General features: G+C 43.1%; 1 protein-coding gene across 1 annotated transcript in view; it reads left to right on the top strand.

Moving 5' to 3' along the window:
- The window catches only part of LOC124864453 (serine/threonine-protein kinase SMG1-like), an 82,302-nt gene that overhangs the window by 1,534 nt on the left and 55,487 nt on the right, over positions 1-25,281 (top strand). The window contains exons 2-12 of the mRNA XM_047359235.1: positions 9,251-9,399; positions 13,336-13,488; positions 14,753-14,889; positions 15,118-15,176; positions 16,054-16,267; positions 16,408-16,533; positions 17,137-17,209; positions 20,444-20,541; positions 20,786-20,959; positions 21,482-21,703; positions 22,560-22,661. Of these exons, the coding sequence (XP_047215191.1) occupies positions 9,251-9,399; positions 13,336-13,488; positions 14,753-14,889; positions 15,118-15,176; positions 16,054-16,267; positions 16,408-16,533; positions 17,137-17,209; positions 20,444-20,541; positions 20,786-20,959; positions 21,482-21,703; positions 22,560-22,661 (1,507 nt within the window). The remainder of the gene's footprint in view (positions 1-9,250; positions 9,400-13,335; positions 13,489-14,752; positions 14,890-15,117; positions 15,177-16,053; positions 16,268-16,407; positions 16,534-17,136; positions 17,210-20,443; positions 20,542-20,785; positions 20,960-21,481; positions 21,704-22,559; positions 22,662-25,281) is intronic.

The raw sequence follows: 25,281 nt of genomic DNA, 5'->3' as shown, positions 1-25,281 counted from the left end.
TAGGTCCCATGTTTCTATATTAAAACATGTTTTTATTGGAATTATGTAATAATCTTAGATTTTTATTAGATTTAAGCCATGAAATTAAAATGAACAAAAATATATGTTTGAATTATATATGTGTTCTGTATAATATATAGGAGTTTCATTTTTATTAAACAAAATTATAGAAATAAATTTCCAATGATATTTTGATTTTTTGTGATGCACCTGTAATCTCCATTCTGTGCAATTTAATTTCACTCTGTGAATACAACAGGGCCACGATTGTCTCTCAACTGTCACTGCGAATAAGTGTTTTTACACATAAGTGTAAAACAACTATATGAGAGGATCCATCTGGTTTTATTCAAAACAAAAATGAACAATTATTCATTCTTCTGTAAGAATATTACAACTTATTAGTTTTTACAGTTATAATATCTACGTCGTGTAATGTTTTTGATATCTATACGTGGATTTAAGCAAAAGTCCAGAATAAATGGCTCCTCATTTTAGTTGTAGTTTTCAATTGCTTTATGTGCAGAGCAGGGATGCACGATATACCAGCATTTACATCAGCATTAGGCAATATTAGTCATTTTTTAACCTGATGGTATTGGTGCGTCCATAAGACTGGAATGATGATGATAACCAATATTTACTGCCATCTTGTTGTCACTTGCCTAGAGGAGAGGTGCATGATGGGGGGGTGCATAACTGAAGCAGAGAAGCAATGTTAGCATTGTGCTCTATTTGGGTTTTTTCGCACAATGTCGAAAGGGTAGGGAAGTGTGTGTGTATATACATTAACATTAATATCAGATATTGGTCCAAATTTCCATATCGGTGGCACAAGTTTAACAAGCTGATATTAGCTGGTTGTTTACTCGGACAAGCTGTTTGGCCACCCAGGCTGCAGTCGGCTGGTGCCAGTTGGCTGGTGTGCCTTTTGTTTTCACATTCTGTTTCCGCAACCAGAAATTTTTCAATAACAGTTTTATTTTAATTTTCTTGTAAGCGTGGAGAAGTCTAGTCTCCTTCTTTCAGCCAGATGACCAGCAGTGCGCAGCAACATGTGGGGGAGGGCAAGTGTGCCTACTCTATGGTTCATTCGACCGGAGAAAACACTGGTCACTTTGACACTTCGTCGGCCATCTCATTTAAGGGGACGTATCATGCTTTTAAATCCTTCCTTTTCTCACCTAAATCATTCAATCGTGGACAGAATAGAAAGATATCTACTTTAATGTGACAATGTAACACAGTAACATTAATAGCAGCACAGCGCTCTACACTCATGGCTGGAGGCGGGGCTTCAGCCGTTGGGGTGTCAGTGGAAACACAAGTTACCGTACCAAGTAGAGCGAAACCGAGTGGTGCAGAGCCGCGCCGGCTAAAACGAGCCAGTGGAAAAGGGGCATAAATTAAACTTTTCTGCGCTCCTACAGACGCTAAGTAGACAACAAAACATATTTTTACAAAAGTGGATTTTGCATATCTCCCCTTTTAAAAGTATTATAAACTATAGGAACAATATCGCAGAAAACATTTCTGCTTTTAAAGTTGAGCCTTTTAAAACCTTGTTTTACCTAGATACCTTTAACCCGCCTATTCCTAGTCTCCATCTTGTCTTCTGACCTTTCACCTCTTTATCTTTCCACCTGTAAACAAGGCATAGTTAAGTTTCTAGTTTGAATAGCTGAATTAGATTTAAGTCCAGACTTTGGCTAGGCCATTCCTAAAATTCATTTTGTTTTGTTTTTCTTTGAGTCATCTAGAGTTGACCTTGCAACTGTGCTTGCCGCACAACCGAAGTGTAATTTGTGTTAATATCTGGTACTGATAGCTGTACATTCTTCTGCACGATTTTCTGCTAGAAAATTCATGATTCCATCAATTACAGCAAGTTGTCCAGGTCTTGATGAAGCAAAGCAGCACCAAACCATAACAATATCACCACCATGTTTGACTGTTAGTATGATGTTCTGTTTCTGAAATGCGGTGTTAGTTTTGGGTCACATGTAACATGACACACATCTTTCAAAAGTTACACTTTTGTCTAATCAGTTTACAGAATATTCTCCTAGAAGTACCAGTGCATAGTTTTTTTGGTCCCTGCTCCTGAGCAGGTACAATTGGGGCTGAGTAGGAACTACAGGGGTTGGACAATGAAACTGAAACACCTGGTTTTAGACCACAATAATTTAGTATGGTGTAGGGCCTCCTTTTGCTGCCAATACAGCGTTAATTTGGCTTGGGAATGACATATACAAGTCCTGCACAGAGGTCAGAGCCATTGAAACCGACATTTGGCATTGGCATGAGTGACCAAAGGTTTGGCTATAGCAGCCCGGCCGTGTATATTGACCCTGTGGAGCTCCCGACGGACAGTTCTGGTGGAAACAGGAGAGTTGAGGTGCCCATTTAATTCTGCCGTGATTTGGGCAGCCGTGGTTTTATGTTTTTTGGATACAATCCGGGTTAGCACCCGAACATCCCTTTCAGACAGCTTCCTCTTGCGTCCACAGTTAATCCTGTTGGATGTGGTTCGTCCTTCTTGGTGGTATGCTGACATTACCCTGGATATCGTGGCTCTTGATACATCACAAAGACTTGCTGTCTTGGTCACAGATGCGCCAGCAAGACGTGCACCAACTATTTGTCCTCTTTTGAACTCTGGTATGTCACCCATAATGTTGTGTGCATTTCAATATTTTGAGCAAAACTGTGCTCTTACCCTGCTAATTGAACCTTCACACTCTGCTCTTACTGGTGCAATCTGCAATCAATGAAGACTGGCTACCAGGCTGGTCCAATTTAGCCATGAAACCTCCCACAGTAAAATGACAGGTGGTTCAGTTTCATTGTCTAACCCCTGTACATGTGACTTGAACAGACTGCTGTTCACTGATTGGCCATGGTACCAGGAGAAATGAGAAGGTTTTTGCCGAGCGACTACAATAACACCAAGGACCACAATGGCTGAAGCAGGTCAAATCGAAATATAGTTTTATTATTTACAAATAATAAAACATACCTAAAGGCAGGTAGGGACGCTGTATTTAATAACATCCTAAACCAGCTGATCACTCATAAAATCAGCTGTTCCCCCAAAACACACAAAACAATACCACCATGAAACAACGTGTTTGATTCGGAAATTTTATTGGCAACCCTTAAGTGAACCAGCCTCTGCAGGAGGAGGTAGCAGGCAGCGAGCAGCTGCCCGTAATCAGACTGCCTTTATCTGATAAAACGGGAGGAAGTCTCTGCTGAATCCATGGAGCATGAAAGTCCAATGTCCAACCTAAAACTAACGTCACCGCGGTTTCGCGCTTTAAAGTCCTTGTCCTCAATATTGCCATGACTGAATTAAAGAATTCCTCATAAAGGCCGAGATTGTCACTTCTTCAGGCAAACTTTGGAGCTTCACCACCCAGACAGCTGCGTCTCTCCTCTTTGCTTCTCCTTTATGTGGCAATAGCTACGTTTACATGGACATAAGTAATCGGAGTAAACATGTCATTCGGAATATTCTGATCGGATTTGGCAGGATCGGAACAAAATTGTTATCCGACTGAGAGGGGTGGTTTATGCCGATTGACAGTCCGATCGACAAGCTGGTATATGCTTGACAGGATCAAGTTATTCTGAATGAGGTAAACTGATCTGAGAACGCATGTGCACCCCAGGTTAATCTGACATATTTCTGCTTTGAATGGCTAGAAAAATAGCTACACACACAGCTAGCTATGTCAGGGGAGCAAAACTGGTCCGTGCGCAACACAACTTTTCTATTAGAAACTTTAAAAGAGCTCAAAATTATTAAATGCCTTGATGGTCGCAAGTCTAGAAACACAGAAGTATTTAGACAAGTTCATGAAAAGCTGGAGGTCGTAATTCATCGCACAATCGACCAAATAAAAACACTCGTACTTGCCGTCTTCCGCTTTATCCGGGACCGGGTCGCGGGGGCAGCAGACTCAGCAGAGACGCCCAGACGTCCTTCTCCCCAGACTTCTCCTCCAGCTCCTCCTGGGGGAGCACAAGGCGTTCACAGGCCAGCCGAGAGACATAGTCCCTCCAGCGTGTCCTGGGCCTTCTCTCGGTGGGAGGTGCCTGGAACACCTCCCGAGGAAGGCGTCCAGGAGGCATCCGATATAGATGCCCGAGCCACCTCAACTGGCTCCTCTAGATGTGGAGGAGCAGCGGCTCTACTCCGAGCCCCTCCCGGATGGCTGAGCTCCTCACCCTATCTCTAAGGGAGTGCCCGGCCACGCTACGGAGGAAGCTCATTTCAGCCACTTGTATCTGGGATCTCGTTTTTTCGGTCATGAGCCAAGTTCATCCGATCCGTCTGTCGATCTTCCGCTCCATTCTTCCCTCACTCGTGAACAAGACCCTGAGATACTTGAACTCCTCCACTTGAGGCAGGAACTTCCCTCCAACCTGAAGAGGACAAGCCACCTTTTTCCAGTCAAGAACCATGGCCTTGGACTTGGAGGAGCTGATTGATCTTCATCCCAGCTGCTTCACACTTGGCTGCGAACCGCCCCAGGACATGCTGTAGGTCTTGTCTAGAGGGGGCCAGCAGGACCACGTCTTCTGCAAAAAGAAGAGACTGAATCCACTGGTCCCCAAACCAGACCCCCTCCGGCCCTTGGCTGCGCCGGTGACAAAGGGCAGCCCTGCCGGAGTCCAACATGCACCCGGAACAGGTCCGACTTAGTGCGGACCAAACTCCTGCTCCGCTTGTACAGAGACCAGATGGCCCCTAATAATGGGCCCCGATTCTATACTCCTGGAGCACCCCCCACAGGGCACCACGATGGACACAGTCGAATGCCTTCTCCAGGTCAACAAAACGCATGTCGACCGGTTGGGCAAACTCCCATGAACCCTCAAGTACCCTGTAGAAGGTGTAGAGCTTGTCCAGTGTTCCATTGCCGGGACCAAAACCTCACTGCTCCTCCTGGAAGCCATGGTTCGACTATCTGCTGGACTCTCCTCTCCAATACCCTGGCATAGGCATTACCAGGGAGGCTAAGGAGTGTGATCTCCCTGTAGTTGGAACACACCCTCCGGTCACCTTTCTTATGAAGGGGGACCACCACCCCTGTCTGCCAATCCAGTGGCACTGCCCCCGAGGTCCACGTATGCTGCAGAGTCGCGTTATGGTGCGTTCACACCGAATGCGGATTCTGCGATAGGAGCGGCCGATTTACATGTTATCCCTATGTAGAGGCGCATTCAGGAGCGGCGCAGTGGAAGGAGACGAAGCACTGGGTGCGGAAGGCGCGCCGAGCGAAGCAGGAGCGGAGCGAGAGCAATGAATGAGTTGAAAAATATGAACTTTTTCCTAAATTCGCGTCGCGTCAACCAATCAGGGACTGGATGTGGCTGTGACGTAGGGTGAAAGACCGCAGCGGAGAAGAAGCGGTTGTCAGTGAATTCAATTCAATTAAAAAATACTTTATTAATCCCAAAGGGAAATTAAATGTTGTAGCTCATATTATGAAGGTTTCCTCAAAGAGCCGTTGTAGATGCTGATGGCTGTGGGCAGGAAGGATCTCCTGTAGCGCTCCGTCTTACAGCAGATCTGAAGAAGCCTCTGACTGAAGACACTCTGTTGTTGTAGGACAGTCTCATGAAGAGGATGTTCAGGGTTCTCCATAATGTTCTTCATTTTATGAAGAATCCTTCTTTCCACAATGATCTCCAGAGGAGTCCCCAGAACAGAACCAGCCTTTTTTATCAGCTTGTTGAGTTTTTTTAAGTCCCTGGTTCTGATGCTGCTTCCCCAGCAGATGATGGTAGAAGAGATCACACTTTCCACAACAGACTTATAGAAGATATGCAGCATCTTGCTGCAAACACCAAAGGACCTAAGCTTCCTCGAGAAGTACAGTCTGCTCTGTCCCTTCTTGTAGATGGCTTCACAGTTGCATCTCCACTCTAGTCTGTTGTCCAGGTGAACACCGAGGTATTTATACTCCTCCACCACCTCCACTTCTTCTCCCATGATAGAAATAGTTTTTGACTTATTCCTGTTTCTCTTCAAATCTACAATCATCTCCTTTGTTTTAGTCACGTTCAAAATGAGATGATTGTTTCCACACCATGCCACAAAGCGGTCCACCACCTTCCTGTACTCAGCTTCTTGTCCATCTCTGATCCACCCCACGACTGCAGAATCATCCGAGTATTTCTGCAGATGACAGGAGTCTGTCTTGTACTGGAAGTCTGAGGTGTACAGAGTGAAAAGGAATGGTGAGAGTACAGTCCCCTGTGGTGCTCCTGTGCTGCTGACTACCTGGTTAGACTCACAACCCTTCAGTCTCACAAACTGTGGTCTGTTTGTCAGGTAGTCTTTGATCCAGGAGATTGTTGAGGCCTCCACCTGAGTCTTCTGGAGTTTCTGACAAATCAAATCAGGTTGGATTGTATTAAATGTTCTGGAGAAATCAAAGAACATGATCCTCACAGTGCTGCTGGCTTTGTCCAGATGACAGTGGGTTTGTTGATGGCATCTTCAACTCCAACTCCACAGTGATAAGCAAACTGAAGGGGGTCCTGATGGTTTACTGTTTGCTTACTCAGGTGGGCCAACAGGAGTCTCTCTAGGACCTTCATGATGTGAGATGTCAGGGCAACAGGTCTATAGTCATTGAGGACTGATGGGTGAGTTTTCTTTGGTACCGGAACAAGACAGGAGGTCTTCCACAACACCGGAACCTTCTTCTGGGCCAGGCTAAGGTTGAAGAGGTGCTGCAGAATCCCACAGAGCTGCTCTGCACAGGCCTTCAGGACTCTAGGGCTGACATGATCTGGACCTGCAGCCTTATTCCTATTCAGTCTCTCCAGTTGCATCTTCACTTGACTTCTTGAGACACACAGGCGGAAGGGGGAAGCAAAGGAAGCATCAGCATCTTCTGATATGGTTGAAGGCAAACATGTAGAAGCAGAAGATTCTAGGGCTGAGGTGGAAGATAAAAAATTTCAGGTGTTACTGGACAGTTGTGGGTCAGATGTAGGACCAGATCATAGCGGCGGTGTGCGGCAAGCCAGAGTTGTATGACTCAATTAATTACTTTTACCGAGACAAGTACAGAAAGGACCTGGCCTGGTTATATTTAGGCATAAATATCTTATATTTAGGAGATGTGGACATTAAAAATCGGCTTTTTTTTTTTTATTGAGCTGAGATTTATTTACTCACCGAAGACAGATGGACAGGCGTTCAGCAGCGAGGATACAGCGCCGGTAGCTGGTGTCCCGGAGGCCGATTCATCTCCCAACACGGGACAGCATATCTTCGAACTGGGTCCTGGATAGATGGAAATACCGCTGAAATCGATTGTCATCCAGACGCAGCTCCTGGAGTAGGTGGTTGTAATTTCTGAACTGTTCCCGTCCCTGAAGAATCTGGTAAACCCAGGGACGTCGGCGGCGTTTTTCGGCTCTCCACAGGTAAAACACAGTAATCCATGTCCGCCATGTTCAGCAAGCAACAGATGGAAGCTCCTCCTATTTGATAACGCGGCGAAGAGTTGCCGCTTGTTGCCAAATGGCAACGCGGAGTTCACGAGGAATGTCAAGCGAGAAAAAGCACACAAATGACTCGAACGTTTCGCAGAATCCGCGTTCGGTGTGAACGCACCATTAGCCAGCACACATGTAAGAGCAGCACACCGCACTACACTGAGGGGTGGAGGCAGGGCTTCAGCCACCATAGCTCCAGCCATCAGTAGGTCAGTGGAAACAACTGGTACTGTGCCGAGTAGAGCGAAACTGAGTGGAGGGGATCCACGCCGACTAAAACGAACTAGTGGAAAAGGGGCATTGAAGATCATCAATCATGAACTCGGACCTCAACTGAGGCAATTAGGCTTGCAGAGCTTTAGATGTTTCTGGGTTCTTCTGTGACTCCTGGTTGAAATGTTGATAGGAACACCCTGTGTTTGTGTTTAGTGACTGAGACTAAGCCTCCTGGAGTGTGGAGTGGACATTGTATAATGGTAAAGAAACAATGTCCATGTTTAGCAATATTACCCCTAGCAGCCCAGGTAAACTATAGAAAAGGACTTTGACTGACCAGTTGTCAACGCAGGTACCAGTGTTCCACTGGTGGATTGGAAGTGTTGGTATCATTCCATGATGCCCCAAAAACTGGGTAAAAACTGACCAAAAGTGGATAAATTGTGAATGACTAGCACCTGAGAATTGCTTAGTTTGCAATAAAATTAGCTGCTAGGCAGCTAATAGCTTCTGAAGAAGAGAACTGTTTTTGTAGTTTCCTTTATTCACCACTTGGTGAATACACAAGCAGAAGGCTTTAACTGCCTTCTGCTTGTGTCTGCAGCAACCCGTCTGAGACAAAGAACAACTAAATAACTCAGTTTTTATAGCAGGCATCTGAAGATGGCTTTAATGATACTTTTATTTTAAAAGTAATCCTAACTATGGTACTACTTTACAACTACTATGCTATTTATCAAAACTAGTACCAGTTCTTCCCTTCTACATGACTTAATTTATGAACCCGCTGAAAAAGGAGGAAATTGAAACTGCTGCATTTGAACAAGAGCATAGAACTACAATGCATAGAATGTCTTGTAGACAATACCACAGTCTCTTCCCTTTGGTTGCTCGTCAGTGCTTATGACCTGTATTAGATATGGTAACCCCCGTTGTTTAACGCAGCACTAAAAGTTTTATAAGATAACAAATTGGTAAGGTGGTCAAATCATTAAGAAACAAACTTTTTCAATGCCAAACAGCAGGTGTTGGTCAGAAGCAAAACAAAATCTTGCTCAAACTGTAAAAAAAACATTAACAGTTTTTATTTATTTATCACAAGTCATATCATATAGTGCAAGTTGTAATAGCTTGCGCTAATGGTATCATTAAGTCTGACCCTGCAGCAGATCTCTAGAATATCGTCTTCTATTTATGATCACACCTTTCTCTCCACTCCATGGGGTTTTCCTTCCAAACAGCCAATGGATGATTTTAAAATGTGATCTTAACGTTTACAGATTTAGACTGTGTTTTACTTTCAGTGCTGATGTAGTCATTTACAAAAGTTTAGGCATTGCTGCTGTGTTCCATCTACAAGAAATATACAATCTGATTAATTGTTTGGTGATACCTGATTTTCACTTTACTAACTCAATGGGAATGGGGACAGAAAGATAATCTAAATATTAGTGTTATTAATAACAGTGCAGTAACATTTTTTTATGTGCTTTTTCCATGAATGCTTCAGAGGTGACGGTGTGTCATCCGTTCAGGACGAAGTGAATTCCAGAGAACCTGGTTCTGGGCCACTGTATGACATTTTGCCCTCCTGGTGCCCTGAACAGTTGGCAGTGCACAGTGATGCCTACGCTGCTACAGATGCACATCAGGAGGAGGGTAAGGCGTCTGTCAGCACCCTCTTAAAAAAAGAATGTCATTTTATATACAGGTCCTTCTCAAAATATTAGCATATTGTGATAAAGTTCATTATTTTCCATAATGTCATGATGAAAATTTAACATTCGTATATTTTAGATTCATTGCACACTAACTGAAATATTTCAGGTCTTTTATTGTCTTAATACGGATGATTTTGGCATACAGCTCATGAAAACCCAAAATTCCTATCTCACAAAATTAGCATATTTCATCCGACCAATAAAAGAAAAGTGTTTTTAATACAAAAAACGTCAACCTTCAAATAATCATGTACAGTTATGCACTCAATACTTGGTCGGGAATCCTTTTGCAGAAATGACTGCTTCAATGCGGCGTGGCATGGAGGCAATCAGCCTGTGGCACTGCTGAGGTCTTATGGAGGCCCAGGATGCTTCGATAGCAGCCTTTAGCTCATCCAGAGTGTTGGGTCTTGAGTCTCTCAACGTTCTCTTCACAATATCCCACAGATTCTCTATGGGGTTCAGGTCAGGAGAGTTGGCAGGCCAATTGAGCACAGTGATACCATGGTCAGTAAACCATTTACCAGTGGTTTTGGCACTGTGAGCAGGTGCCAGGTCATGCTGAAAAATGAAATCTTCATCTCCATAAAGCTTTTCAGCAGATGGAAGCATGAAGTGCTCCAAAATCTCCTGATAGCTAGCTGCATTGACCCTGCCCTTGATAAAACACAGTGGACCAACACCAGCAGCTGACACGGCACCCCAGACCATCACTGACTGTGGGTACTTGACACTGGACTTCTGGCATTTTGGCATTTCCTTCTCCCCAGTCTTCCTCCAGACTCTGGCACCTTGATTTCCGAATGACATGCAGAATTTGCTTTCATCCGAAAAAAGTACTTTGGACCACTGAGCAACAGTCCAGTGCTGCTTCTCTGTAGCCCAGGTCTGGGGAATGCGGCACCTGTAGCCCATTTCCTGCACACGCCTGTGCACGGTGGCTCTGGATGTTTCTACTCCAGACTCAGTCCACTGCTTCCGCAGGTCCCCCAAGGTCTGGAATCGGCCCTTCTCCATAATCTTCCTCAGGATCCGGTCACCTCTTCTCGTTGTGCAGCGTTTTCTGCCACACTTTTTCCTTCCCACAGACTTCCCACTGAGGTGCCTTGATACAGCACTCTGGGAACAGCCTATTCATTCAGAAATGTCTTTCTGTGTCTTACCCTCTTGCTTGAGGGTGTCAATAGTGGCCTTCTGGACAGCAGTCAGGTCGGCAGTCTTACCCATGATTGGGGTTTTGAGTGATGAACCAGGCTGGGAGTTTTAAAGGCCTCAGGAATCTTTTGCAGGTGTTTAGAGTTAACTCGTTGATTCAGATGATTAGGTTCATAGCTCGTTTAGAGACCCTTTTAATGATATGCTAATTTTGTGAGATAGGAATTTTGGGTTTTCATGAGCTGTATGCCAAAATCATCCGTATTAAGACAATAAAAGACCTGAAATATTTCAGTTAGTGTGCAATTAATCTAAAATATATGAATGTTACATTTTCATCATGACATGGAAAATAATGAACTTTTTCACAATATGCTAATATTTTGAGAAGGACCTGTACTTGTGCTTGCTTTTAGAACCTTGACGTCTTAGCTCAACCACTGGCCCGTTTAGGGTTCAGTTTGGTGTCTGTTAGACCAGGCAGTGGTCAGTGACGTGCCCTGGGAGGAGGCTTGGGTGGAGCATCTGCATCACTCTTCAAGAGTCTTGATTTTCCCATTATGAGACCCATAACAGATGTTGTGAAAGTGAACTTTTAGGTCTCTTTCAGAATCCTGCTCCCTGAGTAGCATAAATGAGTGTTTCACCAGGCCACCCTCCTTTAATCTTTCATTGGCTGCAACAATTCTTCCCAATGATTCGACTGAAAAAATCATCCTTGAGGAAAAAATATCTTGCCTTGATTTTTTTTTATGTCATGTAACTTCATAGTGTTCTACCACTGAATGTTTTCCCCACATGGACCCATGCTTCATGGGGGGTGCTTATTGCTTCACCAAGTGTTTCTGTTTACCGTATTTTCCGCACTATAAGGCGCACTGGATTATAAGGCGCATAGAATAGAAGCTACTGCAGTCAAACATTTGACTGGGGTTGCGTTATGCATCCACTAGATGGAGCTGTGCTAAAGAGAATGTCAACAAAACAGTCAGATAAGTCAGTCAGTCAAACTTTATTAATACACTACAAACCAGCGTTCTGATAACTCCATTCACTCTCATGGTAAGGTCTCCTCTACATAGAAGTCTATTGAATAGAACCAACCGCACGTTAGGAATGCATTGGAGTCTATGAAGTTGAAGTTGAAATCAAACGTTAGTTAAAACGTGAAAGGGAACTTTTCCCTGATTCAGTAAACACGTAAAAGAAACAGTTTGATGCACTAAATCAAACGTTAGTACTGTTAACCTTTCCTGTTTCTGTCCCCTGACCGTAGTCTGATGACACAGGGGCCGAAGTTACTAGTTTCCTCGGGGTTAACTCCCTCACTCATACGTTGCTGAGTTGAGCATGAAGAAACAGCATCAAAACACTGAGTTGTTGACGAGATTCGGGGTTCTTTTTAATGACTTTGCAGCACGTAAAAACACAGGGCTTACAGACTCATACACCGCTGCTCCGGTCGCCGTCTCTACCCACCCCACACACACAATAATACCGACGTCACTCCTTCACTCTTGATTCTCAGCTACGGCAGCACACAGCGCCACCTCTGTCCGGAGGAGTAATGTCAACATCTTCCATACACACACACGAAACATACACCCCACACACTGAGCTTCTAATCACATATAGTTCAGGCAATTCCTGCAACAGTACATTCAAACGTTATACACACACAAGTGGTGTTGGACTAGGAGTAAGCACAGTACAGGTGTTTACCGCTATTACTTCGGCGACGCCCCTGACTACGGTAGCCGTAATGCTGCAAGCGGTGCGGCTTTGTAGTTTACCAGTCGTACTGAAACATTTTGACAGAGCGCCGTGTACAACCAGTATGGATCAACCAATTAACCAATTGATCCATATATAAGGCGCTCCGGATTACAAGGAGCACTGTCATTTTTTGAAAAAAATTAAAGGTTTTTAAGTGCGCCTTATAGTGCGGAAAATACGGTACATTAAATAATTGAGATAGATGAGAGATAATGAGTTGAAAACTTGAAGGAAAAGACCCAAAACTTTAGGTCTCTATCAAAATGAGTATTGGAGTACTGGATTCCCCTGACATTATGCTGCATCACAGCTTGTAATTCGTTTGCTTTTTCGACTTTATGTAATTCACCTATATTTAAAGCTAAGTAGAAGTCCTTGCGCATGTCTTCATATGGTTTGTATGTATCATTAATGGTCAACATCACTCGGAAGCATGATGATGAAGGCATCATGTTGTGGAGATGACTTTCATTTTCCTAACTAATAATTAGTTTCGAGTTATTTAATAAGGAAATGTTTTAGTCTATTGGAACCTTTGCAATTAGGAGTATTTTTGTCATATAAATGGTGGGAACCAGTGCTGTGAAACGGCGAAAGTAAAAAGACCCCTTGTGCCTTATTGCTTAGCATCAGTTTACATTTGTCAGCTAGGTGGATTAGAATAGTGGTTTATACTGTTTCAGTGGGGACTATTCACCATTAGGCAGCAGGACTAGTTTTGCCTTATGAAACCTGCCAAAAAATCCACACTTCTTGATATTAATACATATGTATAACATAATTTATCTTAGTATTGTGAAAGTGTTTGGCTGGTTACAAAAGATGATGCGGACTTCACATAAACTACTCAAATTCTATAATGTATGGCAGCAAAACATAAAAAATGCAAAAGAAGGCAATACATTTATTCATGTTCAATATGTGTCACGTTTTTGCTCCCCAGCTGGATATGAAGCTGAGCCAGGTGTCTGTGATACAGCATTTGGTTGGAAGTCGCTGGGGGAAGAGTTGAGACCCAATGACATGACAACGGATCTGACTACATTTCAGCATGGAAATCATGCTTTAGCTTCAAAGGAAATGAGGAAATCACAGGGTAAGCCAAGAGTAAATGTACTCTTGAAACAAGAATTCAGTGGCTACTATTAGACCTGCGCAGTATATCGAATCACAGTCATTTTCACAATACCAGTGCGTGAAATATCACAGTTGCAAAGCACTGATTAGATGCGATATTTGGTCGGATGTAATATATAAAGCGTGATGCATTCTGCATATCTGTAACGTATTTGGATAGTTGACTGAACTCACACTTCCCTTAACACCTACACCAGGTATATTTCCTTAGGGACTGTGATTACAAGGCTCCTGGAGTGTGGGCGGGACGTTGTGTCATGGTAAAGAAAGAAAGGTGTCCCAAAAATTAGGGTTAATCGTAAACTCGTATTGTTACCACAATTTTCTGCAAAAGTGTCAAAGTACAAATATTTTCCCTAAAACTTGCAGCCCAAGCTTCTTTACTCTGACTGTACAATATTTCTTACTTAAATGAGGGTAATTACAGCCTGTTTTTCTACATGTACACTAATTATTAGTACATTGAAAAATATTTTTTAAAACTGTGGCACCAGTGGCCTTTATTCTCAACAATCAGACAGGAAATAGGCTAACAGAAGGGGGAAGGACTTGCAACAAAGGTGTCGGGGTTGGGAAAGCAGTAAGAGGACAAAATAGCCTCTGTATGTGGGGCCCCTGCTCCACCTCTAACAACAGTTTTTATGCTATCTGCAAAAACATAAAGACATGAGAAAAAACAATCTGTATACAGTCATATTCAATAAATTAAAATATGGGTTCAGACGAGGCTCGTTTGTCAGAATAAAAGCACCATTTGAAAATAACAACCACTAAGCTGGTATTATACATATTCTTCATTAGGCACGTGTCTGTATTAAAAATGTATTTTTATTGGTCTGATGTAATATTGTAATCTAAATGTCATGTTTTTATTAGCTGCAATCAGATAATCATCATAATTAACAGAAATAAAGGCTTGAAAACAGCAGTGTGTGTGGAATTAATCTGTATGTGTTTTACTTGGTGATGGAGTTACTGTAATAAACTAACTTTTCAATAATATTCTAATTTATTGAATATGACTGAAGTCAACATAATCAAATTATGAAAAAGAGCAAAGCTGATATAAAAGTATTGTATAAGGCTTCATCTAAACTGATCCTAAACTTTGGAGGCAAGGATAAACATGCGAGGAATGATCTCGTACTTTTATTAGCTCCTTCTGTTTAGATTACGACGTCCAGAAAACCTTTTAAAGTGCGTGTTTGGGTGTGATGTTGCAGACAGAGGGATGGCTCACTCGGAGGAGTCTCGACTGGCCAACCTCCTGCGTCGAGTCTCCAGGGAGGACGATCGCGACCGTAGGCTGGCCACCTTAAAACAGCTGAGAGAGTTTATCAGCCATGGCGAGAACAAAGTGGTCAGTCGTGTCATGTTCTCATCATCTTCCTTGCTATCATCACACATCATATATAACAACATAACAGCAGCACCTGAATGAAAATGCTTTGGGCCATTGTTGCTGTCCAGTCAGTTTCTGCTGGGATGGCCTAAAGTAGTTATGTTCAAGAAATGTCGTGCAGTTTTTGCCCGTGTCGTTTATTTCACATCAGATGTGATGAGTCACTGTTACTCTGTCTTCTTTCAGACCATGGTCAAACAGTTGGACACCACCCTCAGCACCTTGAATGATATTTTAAATGAGAGGTAAGAGCTGTATGTTTACGACACGGTAATCTTGTGTGAAGAAAGTCTAGACTAACACTTGTGTTTAAGTGTGATTGTAATCCTTCCTTAACACCTGAAAGAGGCTGAGTAAGGAATCTGCTGTAGTTTGCAGATTTGGACACTAATCGGACATGATAAAACAACCAGCTGAAAAACATTGAGTATACCCCCGACTTATAGTAACACGGACTCCATGAGATCTGTACCCATCTCATGTGGCAACAGTGCATCTTAGATTCAGATTTGGAGAATTTAGAAACAAGGTCAACATCATCGTTTATCCTTAAAGCAATCTTCAACCTTTTTAGGAGTGTCCACATTATGGCATTATGTCCTCAGAATACATGCTCTCCATGAAGGGTAATGTTGAGTTAGGTAGACTATCTCAAATTAACATTGATAGAGCTTCATGATCTAAGTAAAAGCTGCCTCAAATATAAACTCTGGGGCACTTTTCATGCAGCCAACTGTAAAACAAAGCAGTTAAAAACAAAGGTGTAGAAATGGCAAATACATAGAAAACAATGTAAAACCATTAAAACAAATAAAACTTAAACATTATGATTAACTCTAGAATGGTTCTGAAAATTAGATTAATTGATCAGTAGTTCTCCAATGGCCCAGTCCAAATCTGTCCAAACCTGAGGAAATCACTTCTCTAATCATCATGACCACAAGCTTTTCTGTGAAGCTGTGTCTGGAGTTGGTTTCATCCGTGGCTCTGGTCCATGGTGATTAATGTCTCCTTGACTGCAGGTGTCATGAAAACTGTTTTTTTTTTTTTATATTGACCACCATGCTGTTCCCATATAATGCCTGACCTGTGCTCCTTCCTCTGCATTGCTTCCATCTGTAGCAGTAAGCTGCTGTGGGAGTTGCGTCAGGAAGCAGCAGCCTGTGTAGGTCTCCTTTGCACGGTGCTCAGCTATGAGGCGGAGCGCATCTTCAAGTGGCTTTTCCTGAAGTTTAATTCTAGCAGTCGTGATGAAGTGAAACTACTGTACCTGGTGGCGGCGCAGCGTGCTTTGGAGGCTGCTGGAGAGAGAAAAGCTTTCTCTCATATCATGCAGGTAATTGCATATGTTTTATGTACCAAAATTGTTGTAAAACTCAGCACTCAAACTGTAAGGTCCTGATAGACAGAACCTGTAGGAGCTGCTTTTAGGATCTGGGTTTGGTAAAGCTGGACTCAGTATCTTTTGTATTTCAGCTGGTGATGAGCAACCTGCAGTCCATCCTTGAGAATGTGGACACACCAGAGCTGCTCTGTCAGAGTGTGAAGTGTATTCTCCAGGTGGCCCGTTGCTATCCTCATGTCTTCAGCACCAACTTCAGGGTGAGCATTTCAGCACAGTTAGGTTATTGGCATACACATAAAGTATGACCCCAGGTTCCTATGCAGAGGTATGACATTCAATTAAAGTGATTGCAGGTTAAGTGTGCAAAAAGAAATTTATTCTGCAAAACTGTTTGAATTTACAGACTTCATTGCATAAACATTTCAGTCCCGTGGTGGTGGGAGGGGACCAGGGTTCGAATGCCGGTTGTGTCAGGAAGGGCATCTGATGTAAAATCTTTGCTAAGTCTGTTTACAAGTTGTTTTGACTTACTGTTGTGACCCGTGCATAAGGGAGCAGCCGAAAGGACTCATCCTTTCATAAAAGTTGTCAATCCACTTGTCCTTCCACTTACCATCGATCTGTCCATCTAACATGTTTGTCCATTAATCCTCAGTCAGTCCATTCATTCAGTAAGTAGTAGGTAATACGTTCAACCAGCAGTTTTTCTATACCTGTCATTCCGTCTCTCAGTTCATTATGAATTGTTTGGAAAAATATGGAATTTTGACCTGAAACGTGTAAAAACCCTGCTGAGCATAGAATAACATCTTTGTTGATTACAGCTCACTTTGCTGATATTTCTCCATGTTTTTCCACAGGACACAGTGGACATCTTAGTGGGCTGGCATATTGACCACACCCAGAGGCAGGCACTAACGCAGCAGGTTTCAGGTCAGTTTATTTCTTATTGACAACATGGAATGGCATATTCCATACGGTAATTTAACAGTAAAGTGTTTCTTTGATAGACTTCCACTGTGTTGAGACAGTGAATAAAGGAGAACCTTTGACTTCTTACTTTGTGATCAAATGTTTGAGGCCAAGAGCTTTTACTGTATCGCTAGGCTGAATACAAGTACACCTCAAACAATTAAAATATGGTGAAAAGGTTGAACATTTTACTGTCACTTATTTTAGAATGTGAAAAGCGTCTTTTATGTAGATCCATCACACAGTGAAAAATTTCAAGCCTGTAATTGTAGCTTTGATTATGGCTTACAGAGAATAAAAACCTCAAATTAAGTGTCTCAGAGAGTTTGCTACACCAGCAGCAGGGATAACCGCAGCCTTGTGAGGCTGCAGTCAGCACATCAAGAGCTGCTGCACATAGACCAATACTGCACATGGGCTACAAGCGTCTTATCTGGGCTGAGGAGAAACAGAACTGGACCGCTGCTCAGTGTCCAAAGTTCTCTTTTCAGAGGAAAGTAAAGTTTGTATTTTATTTGGAAATCAAAGTCCCAGAGTCTGGAGGAAGAGTGGAGAGGAACAGAATCCACATCTCTTCTAGTCCAGAGTGAAGTTTCCACAGTCAGTGATGATTAGGGGTGCCATGTAATGCTGGTTCTGGTCCACTGGGTTTTCTGAAGTCCACAGTCAACACGGCCATCTACCTGGACATTTTAGAGCACTTCATGCTTCCTTCTGATTTTATTTTCCAACCGGACTTGGTACCGACCCACACTGCCAGAGGTACCAAAATGTGGTTCAATGACCATGGTGTTACTGTGTTTGATTGACCAGCAAACTGGTCTGACCTGAACCCCATAGAGAACCTATGAAATATTGTGAAGTGGAAGATGAGAGACACTTGAAATAAAAGACGTATGCTTTTTATTTTAAAAGCGTCCAACATCCCTGTGCTTTAAAACTGCTTCATTATCCAGTCAACTGTAAAACCTTACTGCTGCTTAAGCTAACTGACTTTGAGTTGTCTTCCTTCAGTAACGGCATCCATACAGAAGACTGTTAGCAGTGGATATGGTAGCACATAGCAGTGTGTCTTTATTGTTGGCAATATAGTCCAAATGTTATGAACTTGTAGTGAAATATTCAGTTAGTTATACAGAGTCTCACGGCAGCAGATGCTCACCCTGGACACTTATGATGTTGCCCAAAATGTTTAGGTCCACAGAGTGATGGAAGCATGGATGGGAAACGGAGGAAAAATAAGAAAAAGGCATTTATCACAACTGGTACTGTCATTGCAATTTTTTTTTAAATTTTTTTACCGTGTCCTGTCCAGCAGAGTATCGCTCAGAATTGTTGTCTGAGTGCCAAGAAATTGCCCAACAGATTTACTTTCACAAGCAGAGCATCACAGCTAATGCTTTAAAGCTCTGCTTGATATTTATAAAAGAAACTTTATTATAAACTTCTTTGGGAATATTTCAATTGTTACGGATACGGAGACTGAAATGAAAAGGAAAAAAGGAGCTCAAAAAAGAGAGAGATGGGGGGAAAAGGAGGAAAGATAGAAGGATGAAGAGAATACAAGATTACACCCTGCTTGCTTATACACCTGCAGCTGTTTTTTTTTTTTTTTTTAAACAAAATAGTACACGGTAATTCTGAATGTAAAATGTACTTAGTGAGAGGTGCAGCCCAATATAGAACATCTGTTTATCTGTCAACACCTGAAGTTTAACACCTGTGAGTATGGGTGTGGACGCGCTTTTGTATACAAGGTTTCTCCACAAAAATATGCAATAGCGAGTGTGAGGACCCACAGGCCTGCCCCATGGTCCCTGGACGGACACTGAGGAGATCTGAGTCACAGACATCTAAAGGCCCCCCAAAGCACAGGAACCCCAGGAGAACCACTGCCGGGACTACCGCAACCCCCCCAGAGAAGAGCAGTGGAGAGTCCCAGGGAACCACCCAGCAGCGACAGTGCAGAAGCCCCAGGGAGCCCAAGCGACGAGCCCACAGGCCCCACCGGCAGCCGTCCACGCCCGGGCAGATCCAGCCAGAGGCCCAAGACCCCAGGACACACCACCCCACAAGCAGAGGCCCGACAGCCCAGGGGGGCCAGGCCCCGGCAAGCAGCCACCGGGAGTGAGCCAGCACACACCAAAGCACCCGGCCCCGGACACAGAGAACCACAAGTACATCAGTGGGCAGAGACTCCAACCACCGGCAGGCGGTGTGGCGGGGAGGAAGCTGATCCAGGAAAGGGAGGAGTCCAAGACCCAACCTGTCGCAAATAAAAAAACTGGCACACACAGTCACAATCACCCACTCCCACCCTCATACATACACATAAAATCACTCACACCCAACGTAAGGATAAACAACAATGGACGTCATACACTCACTCACACTCCCCATGCATACTCTATACTCCCAGGTCCAGGTGCCGGTACCCCCTAGGGGCAACCAGCCCCCGGACCCAGGAGGTGGTCCCCTTCCCTCCTGGGGCAGAGGCAGGCAGACAGCGCCGGTACTGCCTAGACCCGGGTGACCCCGGCCCGGCTAACGAACCCAGTCCCCAACAACCCCCATCCACCTCCGGAGAGGGGGCAGTGTACAAAAGAGGGGTCCACATGGCCCAAAGCAACCCACCAACCGGAGCCGCCCCAGGACGGAGCAGTCCCGACCCCCCAACGAGCTCCGATCCCAACCCCATGAGTTTCCCACCCCCAGTGAACCCCAACAAGAACCTCCCCACAGGGCCACCCCCAACAAGGACACAGATATTGAACACATCCCCCCGAACCCAAACGCCACGAATCCCCACCCCCACAGGGTCACACCCCCACAGGTGAACTCCGAAGCCAATGAAGCCACACCCACACAGCGCGAGCTCCGCACACAGCCCCGCTCTAAGAACCCCCGCCGCAACCCGCTCCCCCACCACACAGCGCGCCGCAACGGCAAGGCAGGAGCCCCGCGCAACACCACCCCCGCCCACTGGCACAACAGGCATTGCAATTTTTTCTAATGTGGTGCAGACCTACTGCCAAGCTGTAACTGCCTCCACACTTCTCTAATATTAATGAATCCATAGTAACCACTGAGTGTGTTTGGTGTCATAAGCTACTGTTCATGGTAATGATGTTCTGCCAGCAAAGAATGAGAACATGACCAACTAAATATTTCATCAGTCTCTTCTTCTGTATGTAGCTTGGTTACAGAGTCTAGAGCAGTTCTGGGTGGCAGATCTGACCTTCTCCACCACCCTCCTGGGGCAGTTTTTGGAAGACATGGAGGCATACGCTGAGGTGATCTCATTTAGTTCTCTAATATGGTTTGTATTTAGATTTTACTTTGAGCATTGAATAGATTTGTCTGAATGAACAACACCAGTGCAGCGAGGTCTTTTTTAATTTAAAAATGGAAGGCATCAAAGGCCTTTCTCTGCCGTTTCTGAAACTATTTAAAAACCGTTAAAATTGGGCTCTTAAGAATAATGCTATGACCTGATGAATGATTTATCTTGTTATTAAGTGTACCTAATCTGTGTAGGACCTGAATCATGTGACGTCCGGTGAGGTGCTGGATGAAGACATCCCTCCTCCTTCAGTGTCCCTGCCCAAGCTGACGGCGCTGCTGAGGGTTTTCAGCACAGTGGTCCGAAGCATCGGAGAGCGATTTAGTCCTGTGAGAGGACCGCCCATCACCGAAGTCTATGTCACTGATGTAAGAATACTTCATCAGGAGATCCTGCTTCATGGCTGAAACGTCTCGATATTATGAAGTAGACATATTAATAGTCAGGCTTTTTGTCCCATTGGAGGAAGAGTAATTGACATAACTGGACTCGATGTGTAAAAATTGGAAAATCTTTAGGGGTCTATTTTAAAAGTATTGAGACTTGTGGAATTGTTTCACATTTTGTATTCTTACAGCCACACACTTCAGTGGCTTTTGTTGGGATTTCATTTAACAGAACCATACAAAATGGTGCACAATGGTGAATTGGGAGGAAAATGATACATGGGTTTCAAACCTTTCTACAAATAAATCTGATTAGTGTGGTGTGCATTTATATTTACTTATTCATATGTGACTTATTGAAAGTCATTTTTTAGCTTCTAGTTAATTTGTGATTAAACCCAACCTAGTTTTCAGTTGTCATTCAGCTTGTCCTGTTGCTAAAGTGATCCTATTTGAGAAAGATGTTTGAATGTAATTAGCCTCGTCTGTTGTGTGTCTTTGAAGGTTTTAAACCGGGTTCTGGCCTGTGTGACAGCAGCGAAGCAGGTCCAATTCTCAGAGGCCGTTCTCACAGCAGGGAATGAGTGTGTGGGGGTGTTGCTGGCCAGCGTGGAGCCCATAGGTCAGCTCATGGAGGCCGTCCTTGCTTACGGCCTGGACCAGCTGGATTGCTGCCTGGCCTGTGGCTCTGATTACAGCCTTGCTGTGCTCAGTCTTCTCACTCTGGTATTGTCATTTATAGAGTTCTTATCATCATTTCTTTTCATTTTGATTGAACTTCTCTTTCAATGTTTATTGATGCCCTTGGAGATATTAAAAGACCTACAGTGTTAAACGGTTTGGTCAGAAGTAACATTTATGGATTCAGGGGAAAATCAACTGTGAGGGCAGAGATACGAAGAACATTGACCTACTTGAACTCTGGTTCCAAAATAAACTACAGGGAGACTAGAGACTGGCACTTTCTGTTATTCTGATACTAATCTGACATTTTGTTACTATTGAAGTTCTAGGTTTTTACTGTTTTGTTTTGTTGTTGTTTTTTGACTGATCCAAAATTAAACTCTGGAGTTTTAAACAGAAGACTTTGATTGGCTGCTGTTCCCCATGAGCTCACCTCTAGCTCCTGATAAAAGCAGTTCTTTCCTCTGGTCCAGCAGCAAACTGGGGGTCATATAGCTTTGGTTTCCGGAGCTTAAGCCAGGGTTTGTCTCAGTTGAGACACAAAGAACTGGAACTTAGTACGTTTAAACCAGTTAAGTACTGGGACAATATTGGTGGAAATGCCTCCTAGTCACTTAGCAGTCCTCGAACTTAAACTAACAACTCAGTGAACAAAGTACCTCTGACCTTAAACCACATGTGAAGTTTATTCAATCTTTTGGTTTTGGCACTATCCCTTGCGTTACTCCATATGTGTAAATACTCCATGGCTTGTTTCCAAGAGGTCGTACATTTTCAGTAGAGGATTAATAGTTTGTGAACTGTAAACAGTGTTCAGAATCCTTCCATTAGTGTTGTTCGGTTCTAATCTGTTAAAGCCTCTCTGTAAAATCTGACTGAAGTTCTGAATGTTTTTCAGATTGTGGATCAGGTGAACACCAGACTTCCTGTGTCATTTGTTGAGAGACTCCTGGCACCACACTCCCAGCTTCTGAATCTACGTTTCCATCCTGAGAAGGAGGTGTGTGTTCCCCATTCAAGCCTGGCAGTGTAATGCGTACAAATGAGATTTTTTATTCTGACCTGCTTTTACTGGTTTTAGCCCACTCTGATTTCTCTTAAAGAGCTAAAAATAATAACAAAATACTTTAATTCTACTGCCAGAATAAATAGAAAGTTTAGTTGTTGTGGGACTAAAACAGTTGTAGTAAAATAATAATAAGCTCTATAATAATAATTATAGAGTGGTTTCGCCTTTATTACTGAAAATTTACAAAAACGGCAAAATCCACCAGGTTAGTCCGGTAGTTATCTCTACAATAAAACCAACTAATAAGAATTACACTAAATTGATTCACAACTGAAGAGGTTATAGTTCACTTTATCTTTTTTTCACGCATAAAATGTTGAAGTGCACCATGTCACAAGATATACATTTTTCTCCAATGTCATTTAAAATGAATAACAGCTGTGTGTTCCCCTCCCACCACATCAACTCATATTTAGCAAAGCAGATGTTTTATTCTGTGTTTGGACCTCCTCTCTTCATCCAAATAAATGTTTTCTTTTTGGAAAAAGAATGGATCTACTCTAAAATACTTTCCAAAGAAAGGAGAATTTAAAAGGCAGTTTCAGCTGGACTCCATAGCTGGAGATGGAGGCCTACGTTGTTCATGACCATTATCACCTTCTTTTCTAAAAACCACAACAATAATGGAACCAATTTCATGTTGCTCTAATCATCTGTTTAAGACAACAAGAAACAAAAAGAGCACAACACCCACATTTTCAAAATAATTAATTAGTAAAGGACTGGAATTTCTTAGAGGCCCAGCTATATTTATATATATATATATATACACATACATACATACACACACACACACACACACACACACACATAAATATATACACGTACAGACCAAAAGTTTGGACACACCTTCTCATTCAAAGAGTTTTCTTTGTTTTCATGACTATGAATATTGTAGCTTCACACTGAAGGCATCAAAACTATGAATTAACACATGTGGAATTATATATTGAACAAAAAAGTGTGAAACAACTGAAAATATGTCTTATATTCTAGGTTCTTCAAAGTAGCCACACTCTTGGCATTCTGTTGATGAGCTTCAAGAGGTCGTCACCTGAAATGGTTTTCCAACAGTCTTGAAGGAGTTCCCAGAGATGCTTAGCACTTGTTGGCCCTTTTGCTTTCACTCTGCGGTCCAGCTCACCCCAAACCAACTCGATTGGGTTCAGGTCCAGTGACTGTGGAGGCCAGGTCATCTGGTCCAGCACCCCATCACTCTCCTTCTTGGTCAAATAGCCCTTACACAGCCTAGAGGTGTGTTTAGAGTCATTGTCCTGTTAAAAAATAAATGAGGGTCCAACTAAACGCAAACCGGATGGAATAGCATGCCGCTGCAAGATGCTGTGGTAGTCATGCTGGTTCAGTATGCCTTCAATTTTGAATAAGTCCCCAACTGTGTCACCATCAAAGCACCCCCACACCATCACACCTCCTCCTCTATGCTTCACGGTGGGAACCAGGCATGTAGAGTCCATCCGTTCACCTCTTCTGCACCGCACAAAGACACGGTGGTTGGAACCAAAGATCTCAAACTTGGACTCATCAGACCAAAGCACAGATTTCCACTGGTCTAATGTCCATTACTTGTGTTCTTTAGCCCAAACAAGTCTCTTCTGCTTGTTGCCTGTCCTCAGCAGTGGTTTCCTAGCAGCTATTTTACCATGAAGGCCTGATTCACACAGTCTCCTCTTAACAGTTGTTCTAGAGATGTGTCTGCTGCTAGAACTCTGTGTGGCATTGACCTGTTCTCTAATCTGAGCTGCTGTTAACCTGCGATTTCTGAGGCTGGTGACTCGGATGAACTTATCGTCCGCAGCAGAGGTGACTCTTGGTCTTCCTTTCCTGGGGCGGTCCTCATGTGAGCCAGTTTCTTTGTAGCGCTTGATGGTTTTTGCGACTGCACTTGGTGACACTTTCAAAGTTTTCCTAATTGTTTGGACTGACTGACCTTCATTTCTTAAAGTAATGATGGTCACTTGTTTTTCTTTACTTAGCTGCTTTTTTCTTGCCATAATAGAAATTCTAACAGTCTATTCAGTAGGACTATCAGCTGTGTACTGTAACCACCTCCTGCACAACACAACTGATGGTCCCAACCCCATTTATAAGGCTTGAAATCCCACTTATTAAACCTGACAGGGCACACCTGTGAAGTGAAAACCATTTCAGGTGACTACCTCTTGAAGCTCATCAACAGAATACCAAGAGTGTGCGGAGCAGTAATCAAAGCAAAAGATGGCTACTTTGAAGAACCTAGAATATAAGACATATTTTCAGTTGTTTCACACTTTTTTGTTCAGTATATAATTCCACATGTGTTAATTCATAGTTTTGATGCCTTCAGTGTGAAGCTACAATATTCATAGTCATGAAAATAAAGAAAACTCTTTGAATGAGAAGGTGTGTCCAAACTTTTGGTCTGTACTGTATGTGCAGGTTTATAAAAGAAAATCTGTTCAGTTAGTTGTTTATAATTTGTTGTTTCTTATTCGAGTTTTTAACACAGATAAATATATATATATGTATATATATATATGTGTATATATATATA

The sequence above is a fragment of the Girardinichthys multiradiatus genome, chromosome Y (genome assembly GCF_021462225.1).
Source record: "Girardinichthys multiradiatus isolate DD_20200921_A chromosome Y, DD_fGirMul_XY1, whole genome shotgun sequence".
NCBI classification, from domain to species: domain Eukaryota; kingdom Metazoa; phylum Chordata; class Actinopteri; order Cyprinodontiformes; family Goodeidae; genus Girardinichthys; species Girardinichthys multiradiatus.
The sequence above is the reverse complement of the archived record's forward strand: the minus strand, read 5'-3'. Positions and strand labels throughout refer to the sequence as shown.